At 38.8% G+C, this 13,194-nt stretch overlaps 3 protein-coding genes across 4 annotated transcripts; 1 reads left to right on the top strand and 2 right to left on the bottom strand.

The window, feature by feature from the left end:
- Nucleotides 1-331: 331 nt before the first annotated feature.
- On the bottom strand, nt 332-2,837 carry LOC6641814 (protein-associating with the carboxyl-terminal domain of ezrin). Its single transcript, XM_002065198.4, has 2 exons — nt 2,444-2,837; nt 332-2,381 (listed from the first exon to the last, which is right to left on the bottom strand). The coding sequence occupies exons 1-2, from the start codon at nt 2,663-2,665 to the stop codon at nt 501-503; spliced, it is 2,103 nt and encodes a 700-aa protein (XP_002065234.2). The 5' UTR covers nt 2,666-2,837; the 3' UTR covers nt 332-500.
- Nucleotides 2,838-2,901: 64 nt separating this feature from the next.
- On the top strand, nt 2,902-3,923 carry LOC6641910 (dolichol-phosphate mannosyltransferase subunit 1). Its single transcript, XM_002065197.4, has 3 exons — nt 2,902-3,100; nt 3,172-3,382; nt 3,472-3,923. Exons 1-3 carry the CDS (start codon nt 2,997-2,999, stop codon nt 3,880-3,882), a joined length of 726 nt encoding a protein of 241 aa, XP_002065233.1. The 5' UTR covers nt 2,902-2,996; the 3' UTR covers nt 3,883-3,923.
- A 694-nt stretch (nt 3,924-4,617) lies between these two features.
- LOC6641909 lies at nt 4,618-12,883 on the bottom strand. 2 transcript variants are annotated; one of them, XM_023175869.2, is made up of 11 exons: nt 12,773-12,883; nt 12,480-12,698; nt 9,586-9,719; nt 9,309-9,508; nt 7,930-9,214; nt 7,445-7,550; nt 6,562-7,382; nt 5,771-6,497; nt 5,519-5,709; nt 4,969-5,444; nt 4,618-4,905 (listed from the first exon to the last, which is right to left on the bottom strand). In XM_023175869.2, exons 3-11 carry the CDS (start codon nt 9,654-9,656, stop codon nt 4,682-4,684), a joined length of 4,101 nt encoding a protein of 1,366 aa, XP_023031637.1. In that variant the 5' UTR covers nt 9,657-9,719; nt 12,480-12,698; nt 12,773-12,883; the 3' UTR covers nt 4,618-4,681. The 2 variants fall into 2 exon arrangements, with proteins under 2 accessions (XP_023031637.1, XP_023031636.1); XM_023175868.2 differs by having other exon boundaries at nt 12,480-12,883.
- Between the last annotated feature and the right edge of the window lie 311 nt (nt 12,884-13,194).

The raw sequence follows: 13,194 nt of genomic DNA, 5'->3' as shown, positions 1-13,194 counted from the left end.
ATCTGGAACATCATATTTTCTATTTATTTTTGCCATCTTGTCGCTTTACGTTTTGTTAATTGATTTTCAGTTTTGTGTTCATTTCAATGTTGATAATTAATAGTCAAATACAAAAAAAAAACAGAAAAACTCTTAATACATACATTTTAGAATGTTTTTGCGTAAATATAGCATTTTTGCTAAAATAAGAAACACAACAAAAATGTGGAAAAACAAAAATAATTAACGATTTTACAAAAAAAATAGTTTTAACATGCAAAAATTGAGAAAAATCTTTAAAAAAAAAAAAACAACAAAAATGAGAAAAATTAATTAAAAATGCATCAAAATATACATAACATACAATTATTATATGGACTTTATTGTACAATTATTTTTGTTGTATATATTACTAGACCAGTTTTACAGGTATTATTATTTTTTTATTTTGTATGACAAAGAAATTAACTTACAGCTATAAACGAATTGGAATATTACAAAAATGAAGACACAAAAACATACTAAGAAGTTCCCCAAACGACATCATCGTCTTCGTCCTGGTCATGAGCCCAGCCACTTTGGCTATTGTCATCATCTTCGTGGTCGGCAGGCAAACTATGAGCAAATCGGCTGGCATCTACTTGAACGATATCCGTTTCACTGTTGGATCTACGACTATTGTCAATGACCGGCTCCATGTCCCTGAAGAAATCAAATTCTGGCTTATCCGTCACTCCAGTGGGAGTGGTTAGTTGCACTTGTATGTCCAATGAGTTGAGATCATCGATGAGTGGTTGGCGAGTTGTGGGAACAGATGATTTACTTGTGACATTCGAGCAAGCGGTTCGATATGAATCCTGAGTAGCCTGTGTCGATGCACTGCTATTGGTCTCTAGGAGATCGGGAATGGGCTCCAGCTCTGTTATCGCCTGGGCTTTCATCACATTCAAACGCTGCAACTCATCGGTGGCATCCCAATCTGACCAGGCCTCCTCTTCATCATCGCCAACGGTTAAATTCACCAAAGTTTCATCGTGTTGAGTCAATGAGTTGGCGCTGCTACTACTTCTGCTGGGGCTATTGTTGGAGGCTTGATTAATCTCCAGCGGTTTTTCGATCTCATCCTCGCCGCCATCGGGACTTAGCCGCAAAGCCAATGGAGCTGCATTCTCCAAATGTGGCAAAGGACTGCCCGATACCATGAAATCATTATCCTCGGCATCCATCATTGAGCCATTACCATTCATTAGAGGGGTAATTGAGCGCGGCTCCGCGGACCAAAGTTGTGGATTCAAATGAGGTCGGCCATCCGAGAAGCAACGTCGACGTTCGCCTCCCAAGACAATGGTGGAACCCAAAATGGGTATCAAATCGGCCATGCAGCGCAAAGTTTTGGCTACCAACACTTCGTTTGTGTCCGACATGCCCAATTGCAAATGTGGCAATATGTCTACCTTTAGCTGCTCATCGCTAAGCAGACGCACATACTCCATAAAGAAATCCAAGAGGATCATACGTATTTGGGCATCTTTTAAACGAAACATTTTTAGTATATGAGGCAATAAATATTTGATATAAGTCTGAGGACTAAATAAACCAGTTTGTTGGTCTATGGTGGAAGAAGCGGTGCTCGTAGTGGTGTTATTGGTGGTGCTCGTGGTGGTTTTAGTTCTTAGAACAAACGGTGTGACACTGTGCTGGGCGGTGGTATCAAGCAGAACCATACGTGATAATAGATCGCTGGCCAATTGATTGGCCACCATTTCCTCATCAAAACTCGAGAGACGTTCAATCAAAGTTTTAAAGAATTCCTGACGTTCTTGTATGGATTTCAATGGCAGTTCGAACAGAAAGGAATGTATTAAGACAAATTCATGATTAAAATACGGATGCAACAGAACCGCCGATAATTTCGGTCTCAGTTGTGTGTTTTGATGTTTCAAGTGTGTTACACAATATTGACGAAACTCCTCAACAAATGGTCCACCACACTTGTCCAGCACTTGCTCGCACAGCGAGGCAAATGAATATTGCTCGAAATTCTCAATATTTGTTTTAATTTCCAAATCCTTGCGGAATGTGTTAATGGCCAAATCTAATAATTGTTTGTTAATTTCCTGAACCTTCCATACGTATTCAAAGCCGGCTAGTCTCCAACTGCCATTGTCGGTAATGTATATTGATTGTAGACCAATGTTCAAGTGCCTGGCCAATGCCTTCTCTATGAGAAATATCAAACTACAGAGAATAGTCCTTAGGCCCAGACACAATTGAATATCACTCTGTTGGGGCAACACATCACTCAAGGGTCTTACACGTTCAGTGGCAAGATGTTTTTGACCCGATTTCTCCCACGTTGTTACGTATTTCAGTATATATGGATGGCGGTAGATCTTCAAGTTCTGCAGAAGTTATAAGCTTAAGTTTAGATGGACATTTTATGTACATATGTAACTACTCCTACCTTAATTGCCCTCTCTATGGGTTGGCCATCACTGGAGCTCCATAGCTGTCCTTTAACCAAGATTTCGCCCTGAAATATAGACAATAATTGGCCACCTTGGACGCCTTCTTCGTTGGTATTGCTTCTTTCTTGTTCCGCATTGTATAAAGCCCAAAAATCATTGGCCTCTACAGCATTTTTGTCAATGATTAAGCCCTGTAATTTACTCCCTTCATTGCCCATTGTTTTTTTTTTGGGTTGCCGGGACCGTCTCTTACTCTCTCCCTCTCGCGCTCTCTCTCTTTATCTCACTATCTATTTATTATTACTTATTGTGAATGTGAAAGCATTCAATCCAAGTGAAATATTTTCTTTTTCTTATTACAATGCATTATCTACGTGTAAAGTGTGGGTGACCCACATCAGCTGGAAACGGTTTTGAGCTGCCAACTTGCTTTTGCTTTGCAATTACGGTCACACTTGATCTTCCTAGTGGCGCCGCCTGGGCACTTTGAGGCACTTGTTAATCCAATTTAAAAAAAAATAAATAAATAAAAAAGAAAAACAAAACAAAATGCCATCAAATGGTCACAAATACAGCATCCTGCTGCCCACTTACAATGAAAAGGACAATTTGCCCATTATAATATGGCTAATTGTCAAATACATGAAGGCCAGGTTGGTAGTTCTCCATTAACCACGTAGCTAAAAACAAAACAAACATTTTCCTATCCCTTTTCCACTTGCAGTGGCTACGAGTACGAAGTGATTGTCATAGACGATGGCAGTCCGGATGGCACACTAGACGTGGCTAAAGATTTGCAGAAAATCTATGGCGAGGACAGGATTGTTTTGCGACCCCGTACAGCAAAACTGGGACTTGGAACGGCTTATATACACGGCATTAAACATGCCACGGGAGACTTTATAATCATAATCGATGCCGATTTGAGTCATCATGTGAGCACACGCCGGCAAATAGATAACAATATCCATGGGGCTACGTGTACATTTATCTAAATGTTTGTGTTTTCTCTTCTCTCTTGTAGCCCAAATTCATTCCGGAATTCATTGAACTGCAGGCAAAGGGCGACTATGACATTGTCTCGGGCACACGTTATGCCGGCGATGGTGGTGTCTTTGGTTGGGATTTCAAACGGAAGCTTATCTCACGCGGAGCCAACTTTTTGTCACAGATTTTGTTGCGTCCCAATGCCAGTGATTTGACTGGTTCGTTTCGTCTCTACAAGAAGGATGTCCTAGAGAAATGCATAGCCAGTTGTGTGTCCAAGGGTTATGTCTTTCAAATGGAAATGTTGGTCAGAGCTCGTCAACATGGTTATACCATTGCCGAGGTCCCTATAACATTTGTGGATCGCATTTACGGGACTTCGAAATTGGGTGGCACCGAAATCGTGCAATTTGCCAAGAATTTGCTGTATTTATTTGCTACGACTTGAGCTGAAATAAACTTAGATCCTGATATTGATTGTGACCCATATATGAGATGTATATCAATGTGAAAGCTTTCTAAGTTCGAAGCAGGACACAATAAGCACGATGTTGCTTTATAGTCTTTAGTTTTTAGACTGTTTTGGATAGTGAATTTAGTCAATCCTTTGGTTAGATTCTCTTACGATCTTCCCGTCACCCACAGACAAAAGATAGGGAACTCTTCTTTCCAAATCCTATTTTCCATTCTATTTTTCCCCAACTACCTTAATTTGGGGGTAGTAAATCTAGTTAGTTGATCCTTTTTATTATTTTTGAAGTTAGTCGAAAAATTGCAAGTCAAAATGTTTTGAAAACTTGTAACTTGTTTTTCTGAAAAATGTTTTGAAAGTCGGTAATCAAAATATCGTAATAGAGTAGTCGAAAATTTTTGCATTAGCCATTTAAACTGTCGCCAAAAATAATCCTCAAAGTTTTGTTGATTGAAAATCAATTTTTTTTAGACTTAATGGATTTGTTTTTTAATTCATAATTTTTTTCATTTGGTTTTCATTTACTTTGTTTGTACATTTGGTAAGTTATGTGTTCGTGTGGGTGTTTTTTGTGGGTGTGTGTGTGTTTTTTTTAAAGGATATAACATACAACTAATGAATTATGCATGAGAAATTTGTTATTTTTTTTGTGTGTTTTTTTCGGGGTTTTTCTTTTCATATTTATAATAATTCAATTTAATTATCTTTTGTTTTTTTTTTTGGTTGTTGTTCATTTTAATATAATTTGAATAATGATAACTAACGATTAATTGATTTAATTACTCAAGTCAAAAACTTTGTGCTGGTTATCGGGATTGCCATATAGTGTGCCACAATCATCTTCAAGGACATCGCCAGTGCCGGCACCAGTATAATTTTTAAGTGCCAAAGTTAACAGATCATTGCGATCCTTGAGAGCCAAAACGACAAATGCTCCATTTGGCAATATCTCACAGGTCGAAACTTGAGCTGGTGGCTTAAAGACAGCCAATGATTTGGCTGTAAAAAAGGAAATATTTGTATTGAATAATTTCATTTGTGATGTCCTTTACTTCTTCTTACCTGTATTGAGTTCCCACATGCGTATGGCACTATCGCGTCCTTCCTTATCAAACGAGAGTAAAACTTTACCCAGAGGATCCAATTTGAGGAAAGTAACTGGTGCATTATGTCCTATTAGAGTGCATTTACAATTGCCTGTCACCAGATCCCATATCATAATTTTGGCATCCTCCAAACCGGCTATGACACACGCATTCAATTGTGATATGGCCAGAGAGACGGTATTACAGCTGGGTTTCCATTTCTTGAACAAAGTTCCACTCTGGAGATCGTAGACGACTATGAAATTCGGAGTCGATGGCTCATTTAGCTCCTTGGCCACCACACTGACATAGGAACCCTCGTGTGTGATGGCCGACAGCGAAGTGATGAAATCATGATGTGGTATACGTAGATCGTAGAGTAATTTCTTTTGTGACAAGTGCCAGACGAGGAGTGGAAAAGGTTTTTGTGTCTCATCGCCACAGACCAAAATGCTGCAAAGAAAAAGAAACCCATAAGAAAACATTCACCAATTTATTTACTTAATTTTGAAGGATTTTCCACTCACCGTCCATCACCCGAGACCAGCAGGGAGTTAAGGAAACGATCTTCGCCAGCCTTAAAGGTGGTCACACAGTCACCGGACTCTAAATTCATGAGATTAACATACATTCGATTACGTGAAAGGCAAACCAAATGATTTTGATCATGTAGACCAAAGTAGGGCATCTTTTGGTTCATAACGCCCTTAAGTGTCACCTTAAAAAGGGAATATAAACGTTAGAATGATGTACTAGTAAGATATATATTTGGTACTTACCTTAAATTTGCCCTCATCCAGATTAATGACACGTATCTCTCGACGACATAAGACAGCCGCCTCATAGCTACCCACAGGACACATGGCTGTGGGTTGCTGTATACCCTGTAGCTCTCGTATACGACAGCAGTTTTTGACATCCCAAATGCATATTTCAGCACGTTCAGTGCATAGTGAAGCCACATAGCATCCCGGCTGTGGCAGATTGACCAAAACATCATATCCTCTCATTGGACCACCACCAGGACCAACTTCTTCTACTCCGCCAGTATCATCATCATTGCCATTTTCGACACCCAAACTTGCATTGAGTATCTCGAGGAAGGCGAATTCCAATTCATTTGTATACTCCCACCATGAACGGATTTTTTCATCATCCTTCAAGTTGGGGGACTCTTTGAAGCGTGTCTTTAGATAGTATTTCATAAGCGTATAGAATTGTTGGCCATCGTAGCTCAACTCGTGCAGAAATTGCACTAGAAATTGTTCAAGGAATTTAATATGAACATAATTATCGCATCCTTCACTTCCGGCCAGCCATTCGGCATGAAGGATATCGTGCATCAAATGATTCGGACCAGTGGCATGAACCTTATTGGCAATCCATTGCAAATCGGTGAAATAGAAACAATTGAAGAGTATGTCAATTTTATGCGACGCCGGTTTATCCTCGATAACAGCGCAAAAATGATGATAAGGCAGTTTTAAGTACTTCTGGTAATTGTAGCTAGAACAAAGATATAGAAACCAATTAACCACATAGATAGGTAAAGTCCGGTTTAACTACTTACGTGATGGCTACTCCTTGATTGGTCTTGAACTCGCTATCCTGGCGATCAAAGTAGTCCCGCAGCGCTTCATGTACCAGCCACTGCTTCTGCGCATACCTCGCCAGGACGGCGCGTCCGAAACTTCTGTCCGCTATTCTAATATTCTTAAGACCTAATAGCATTGGTCCCATCAGCCAACAGAACTTGGACCATATCTTGAAAGCGACCTGCGCCTCCAATTGTGTGATCTTTTGAAAAACACCCAAGCAATCGCTCTCCCTAATGCCCCACGGCGACAGTCGCACGATAAGTAGAAGCAATTCCACTTGATCGGTAGCGAACTTGGTCTCCAGTGCTTGTAATATCTTGCTCGAAATGTCGCCAATATCGCTAATTGGTTGCGACACATGTCCCAACCAGGCAAGCCACCACAGTGACTTGGCGTGATACGGTGTCTTGCCATGCAGAGCCTTCCATTCATCGGGCAGCTTAAGGGCCCCGTTTGCCGCATAGAAATCACCACCGCCCGAACTGAGTATATCGTGCCATTGGCGTTCAGTGAATTGACGCAGACGCAAGAAGCAACGCGGTGGAATGCCCAACTGCGCCAGCGCGGCGAGCATATCAAAGGAATCCGTATCAGAATTGGTAGTATCTCCATCTCCCACATCCTCCAGCTCACTGACCGTTAGTATGAGTTTACCCAAAGTGCCTAACTGCAGAGGCAACCAGTCCAATGTGGCATCACGTTGCAATTCATCGATTCCATCAATTATGAGAACAAAGAATCGCTGTTGGCGTCCCAAAATTTCTCTTATTACACTGGCATAAGCCTCAATTGTCTGCAAAATTTGAAAATATTCCTTAAAAACTTTTTCAAGGTCAGCATTTAAGACAAACATACATGAGGCGCTTGGCATTGTTGACCCGTCTCCAGTACGGACATTTGATTGGCCATGGAACCCAGTATAGAAGTAAGATCCGAAGAACGTGCACTCAAGTTGGCATATCTGTAAGACAAAAATGAGTTTAAATTTAATAATAGACAGTTGTAAATATATTTTTAAGCAGCGTAAAGCATTGCCTCATTTAGACGCCAAATTTAGCTAAAATTCTCAACTGGTTTAAGCAATGATCGGTTAGGCTTTAGAAAGCGTCAAACGTAAACTTGTTGTCCTCTTTTAGGCGTCAAGTTCATTATATAACAGAGGGTAATGTAAAACGGTTAGTTTTCCAACCAGTTGTGAATTATAACTTAACAGCTTGATCGTAAACTCATTTCTCTCTTTAGGGCGCCAAGTTCACTTATGATTCACAACTGGTTGAAACACTAGAGAACTTTAGTGACCAGAGTTGGCTAATTTTGTTATTGATAGTTCTCAAACCTACCTCAATATCAATTGGGCTTCTGGTTTCCAGCGATGAACATTTTCCATAATCTTTGATACTAGCACTGATTTGCCACTCCCCCGAGCACCTGATACTATCAATGGTTGTGTTGTGCCATCTCGTATATAACGCTTCACATCGTTCATTATATCGAAATTGGCCGAATTTTGTGCTAATAGTTTTGAGTAGTGGCCAATTAGTTGTAGCTCCTCGAGCAGAACCCGATCGACGCCCAGCGTGTTATAGGGTATACTACTCTTCTGTTGATGCTCATCGAATATGCCCGCCAGGGACTTGTCGAGAAGGTTTTCAATAACCGCTGAGAGCTCCTCGTCCAGGATATTCATGGTGGGCAATAAGCGTATTAGATTCTTCTCACACAATTGATTCTTGAGCTCGGCATAGATGCGTGTAATGCGTCGGAGTACCTCCAGTTCCAATTGACTGGCATTTTCCGGAGCACGATTATATTGGGCACCCGTCTGTATCCAAATGCAACGTTTGGCCAACTCTTGGCTCATTAGGACAGTGTTATTGATCTCCTGCTCCACGACTGTGGTCAGATACGAGTCCTTGACATCGTCGCCAAAAAGACGCAATAGGACCGACAGCAATTCATTGAGTTCACCATTCACCTGGGTGGAATAGGGATCAATCTGTTGGGTGTAGAGACGATGGCACATCGGTTGATACGAATTATCGATGGTATACCATTTCTCTAGCAACAGTTTCTCAGCATCACTGGCGGCACTCAGTACCGATGTGAAGTCCTGACTCTCGATGGTCAGTGGCAGCATGGGTGTACCCAAAGTGGAGCCCATGAAAAGCACGGGGATAATATAAGCTCCAGCCGCATGACGTGTTATCTCGCACAGACAATTGGCCGCCTCCTCGTGTCCGCCCTGGGCCTCCAATGGGGTTTGTGTCCAACGTTTCACCTCCTGCAGTCGGGAGAAATCCTTTTTGGCATTGCCATTCGACTGCTCCATTTGCAGTTGCTGATCATGATCGCTGTCATGGACATCGGCAATGATGAAATCGAATCCTTTACTTTGGCACTTGCTCTTGAAATGTTTATACAGACTATAGATGACACGTTTATGCTTCTTGTACTCTGAGCTATTGTCGGCCAGTATATAGATAACTATTTTCTTGTCACGTTCGATTTTACGGCCAGGTGGGGGCTTACCCTGAAGCATACTAAGATTGCCCATGGTCGGATTATTGGCATTGGCCACATCGCCACTAGGCGCCTGCGCCCCCTGCGGTGTGGTACTGGTGGAGTCTGCGAAAAGAAATGCAAAATATCAAACAATGATTTGCCACAAGTCCTTCTATCACTCTGTCTCTGTCTCTCGAAGGATTCTATTACAACATACCCTTCTCTGTGGCATTGGGTTTGGCTTGGGCCGGCTGTGTGGGCTGTTGTTGCTTTTGATTACCATTTGTTTCCTGTTGGGCCTCTGGCAGAGCTTCTATGGCCGCCAAGGGGGCCCGTTTTTCATCGCCATCTGCATTTGTCTCATTCGAGATGAGAGCATCCTTTTTGTCAGCATTGGCCTCTTGATAAGGTGGGGAGCTGTTGTAAAGGCAAATACATCATCAGTTTTGCAATCAATTTTGCTGTCTGATGGTGGAATGGAAATGGGTACTTACTCATCAGATTTCTCGGACGCACTGTCCTTGTCCTTTTTCTTCTTCTGACCGGAACTGCACACATTGCCCATGATGATTGTGTCTGTCCTTCTGTATCCTCTTGATTAGGTATAATAAAATTGACTATTGATGTCCTGCAAATCATAAAACAGCGATTATTACTTGAATGATTTTTTTTTTATGATATTTGATTTGCCATCTCAGCTATATAATTAACGTTCTCGTGTGCTTATCTTTATTAGGTATTGAGATGTTAAAGTCAATATCCCTTTAATGAGATTTTGATCAGAATATATCATTCAATTGTGATTCTCATTTCTTGATCTAAAGACTTGATAAACAGGTTCGAAACCTTTCTAGAAATCTGATTGGTTTTTAGTCGAAAGGCTTACGATATTCTTTAAGTTAGGTGGTAGTTGAGATATGTATATGTCGGACATTTTGTATTACTAATCAGTTTTGAACAAGGTCTAAGGTTTTTCATGCAAAATTGCTGAATGTGAACTTCTTATATTTGATTATGGGCGATAAATAAAGATAAGAGGAAGTATTTAAAATTAATTTAAATTAGTTTCAAAGATTCTTTTTAAATCCTTTCGATTACTTCTAAAATTGACAGAACACATTGTTTCTGAAACCTTTATATGTTCTTTTGTTAGATCTTTGAAGAGAAAGTTAAGATAAATTAACTTTTTTACTTAGAAAATATTTAAAGTATTTTAAAAAGTAAGTTAATATATTAGCAAGATGTTTGATCAAAGTAAATTCGCTTAAAATAACTCGTCAAGCAAATCTAAACTACATATGATTAACGTCATTGGGAACTCAAAAAGACCTGGACTTTAGAAAAAGGGTAGAACCCCTAAAAACCCCTTAAGGGTAGAACCCCTTAACACCGTATAAGAAAAGGACATATTATTTAGAAATCAACAAATATGATATTAGTACATTTTGCAGAATATTGGTATAAGATATTCACGACTTCTTCGATCTGTTTCGAATATAAAGAAATATTTAGCTGTCAAGGTATTTAAAACAAAGTTTAATGCTGTTTCAATTGAAACAGCTAATTAGCTAAATCAGCAAATCTCTGTTCTTAAAGTTTCATAAAAACTAATTAAGCTATCTAATACGTGGAATTCCATAATTATCAATTATAGTTATCAAACTCTCATTGTTTGCCCCATAAAGTATGCAATATGCTAGAAAAGTATTCATCGTTATTGAAAAATGTATAACTTTTCATATTCCTTGTAAATTAGAAGCTGTCGATAAACAAGGTTTGCTTCTAGAATTAGTTTTTATTCATGGGATACTCAAATATTTCTTCACATGCTTCAAAAACAGAAATCTAAAAATGTTTTTTTTTGCATAAATACATACATTTGGGAAACCAATACATACAAATTTACACCAATTGATTTATATTGAAATTTTAATTGAAAGTAAAGCAGATTTTTGCAAATTTCTTATTCTAGTCTTTAGTCTTTTTTAGGACTTTTGGAGAAAATATTTTCCCTTTGTTTGAACTTAATCCTTTAAGTCTATCATCTCGATTGAATAGAATGGAAACAAAGTATAAAACATTTTTAAGCCATTTTGCTAATATCCTTTGTTAAATGTAAAAAGCTTTGCAGCTCTTGAAGCACTTTACTAATTTGAAGGCAATAAAAACTTTTCTCATGTAACAATAAAATTGTTTTTAACACACATTTTCAAGTGTGTTTTAACTTAAATATTGATTAATTACAAGGTTTTGCAGGGTAGTAATTGGGGTCCTTATTGTTCTGTAGATGCATCGAAATATCAGGAATAATCTCATTTGATTAAAGCTAAGGACATTTATTTAAATTAAAGAAAGTTCCCATTTGGAAAGATTTAAGTTTACCTACAACAGGTCAATGACAAAAACAAAAAACCCAAAAAAATGAAGGAGGAAAACGCTTGGAACTTAAATATCCTGTGCGACGCTTTAATTGAAGGAGAGCTCAAAATCCCCACAAGAGAGACAGAGAGAAATGGGCAGAGAGCAAGTGAAGAGAGCGAAAGCTCTGCCTCTGTAAGTGGTGCTCTCTTCCTCTCTGGGTGAAAAGTTTTATAGAGATTTTCTGCGTTTGAATTGGCATTGGCGTTAATCAAGTGGCCGTCTGCCTGCCTGCCTGGCTGGCTGACTGGTGGGTGGGTGGGTTGGTGGGTGGGTGGGTGGTTGGGTGAATTGGTCGCTTGGTTTTGGTCTGGGTCAAATTGTGTACACGCTTTTGCCACCCACCGCCCACTCTCCCTCCTCCTTCTCATCGCATACGCTTTCCACCTTCACATAAAATCTCTATAGATGCTCGTTTCCAATTTGAATTAAGTATATTTATTGGATATCTAAATATTTTCAATCGTAGATAGTTTTTTCTTTAATATATTTGATTTTGTTTTTTTTTTTTTTTTTGCTGCTTTTCTCAATTTTCATTTCCTTAAGGCTAAAAATACATTTTTTTTCTGTTTTTTTTTTCTTTAATTTTATATGTACATATATTTTAAATTCTTGTAGTTCGACATTTTGTCGCATTTGTCGCATAGAATTTGGAAATTTCGGTTTTTGTTGTTGTTTTCTCAATAATAATTAATTTGTCAAATATTCCTTGTATTTTATTTTTGTTGTTGTTGTGTTTTTTTTAGATTATATTATACACATATTTTGATATATTTTTTTTTTGCTTCTGTTTTATATATATGTATGTATGTATGGAGTGTGTGTGTGTGATTTTTTTTTTGTTGTGCATATGCCATTTAACACTGACTGTTATTTGTATGCATACAGTTTTTTATCTTTCCGTTTGTGTGTATGCATCGTTTAGTTTCGTTATTTGATTTATTTTAATACACAAATTTCTGGCACTTACTTTTCTTTTCGCGCTTTTCCACCGACCCCCCGCCGACGACTCCGTACCGACGACCGTAGTAGCACCGTCTCGTCCCGTTCCGTCCGTAGCGTCCCCCGCGCGTATCACCCACCACCCGTGTGAGAGCGGAGCCAATCTAAAACATTTCCACCCACTGCACTTGCACTTTTCCTCGTCAATTAATGGCTTAATCAAATTGTTTGTTACACCATTTTCGTTCTACAATAAAAAAAAAACAAAAAAACAAAAACGGTTTATAATTTAATTTATTATTTTCTGCTTCTAAATGGCACTTTTCTCAGTTTTTTTTTCTTCCTCCTCTGCTTTCCTTCTGCTTGTACACTTTGAATAGTTTTTCCCGTAATTGTGCGACGACGTCGTGTACCGTGCTGTGCGTTTTCACTTCTGCTTGGAAAATGTGGAAAATTTCTCCGATTGCGAGCTTTTAGAATCTCTCGCAAAGCTTTCACCAACGAGGGCTGCCAACAAAAAAAATGGAAGGGAGGAAAATATTTTCAAATATTTACCGTTACATTTGATTGGACAATTTAACGTTCAAAATTTATCCTCCATTATTTAGAACAACGAAAAAAGGTGATAAGATTTGAAGATATTTATTGTCGTATATCGTTGCGTCGAAATTGAATAGTTTTTTAACTTTTTTTTTTGAGTAAAAGATATAAACATTTTTTTTCTTACTATTTAAAGTCGAGTT

Source organism: Drosophila willistoni, assembly GCF_018902025.1.
Source record: "Drosophila willistoni isolate 14030-0811.24 chromosome 2R unlocalized genomic scaffold, UCI_dwil_1.1 Seg167, whole genome shotgun sequence".
Classification (NCBI taxonomy): Eukaryota; Metazoa; Arthropoda; class Insecta; order Diptera; family Drosophilidae; genus Drosophila; species Drosophila willistoni.
The sequence above is the reverse complement of the archived record's forward strand: the minus strand, read 5'-3'. Positions and strand labels throughout refer to the sequence as shown.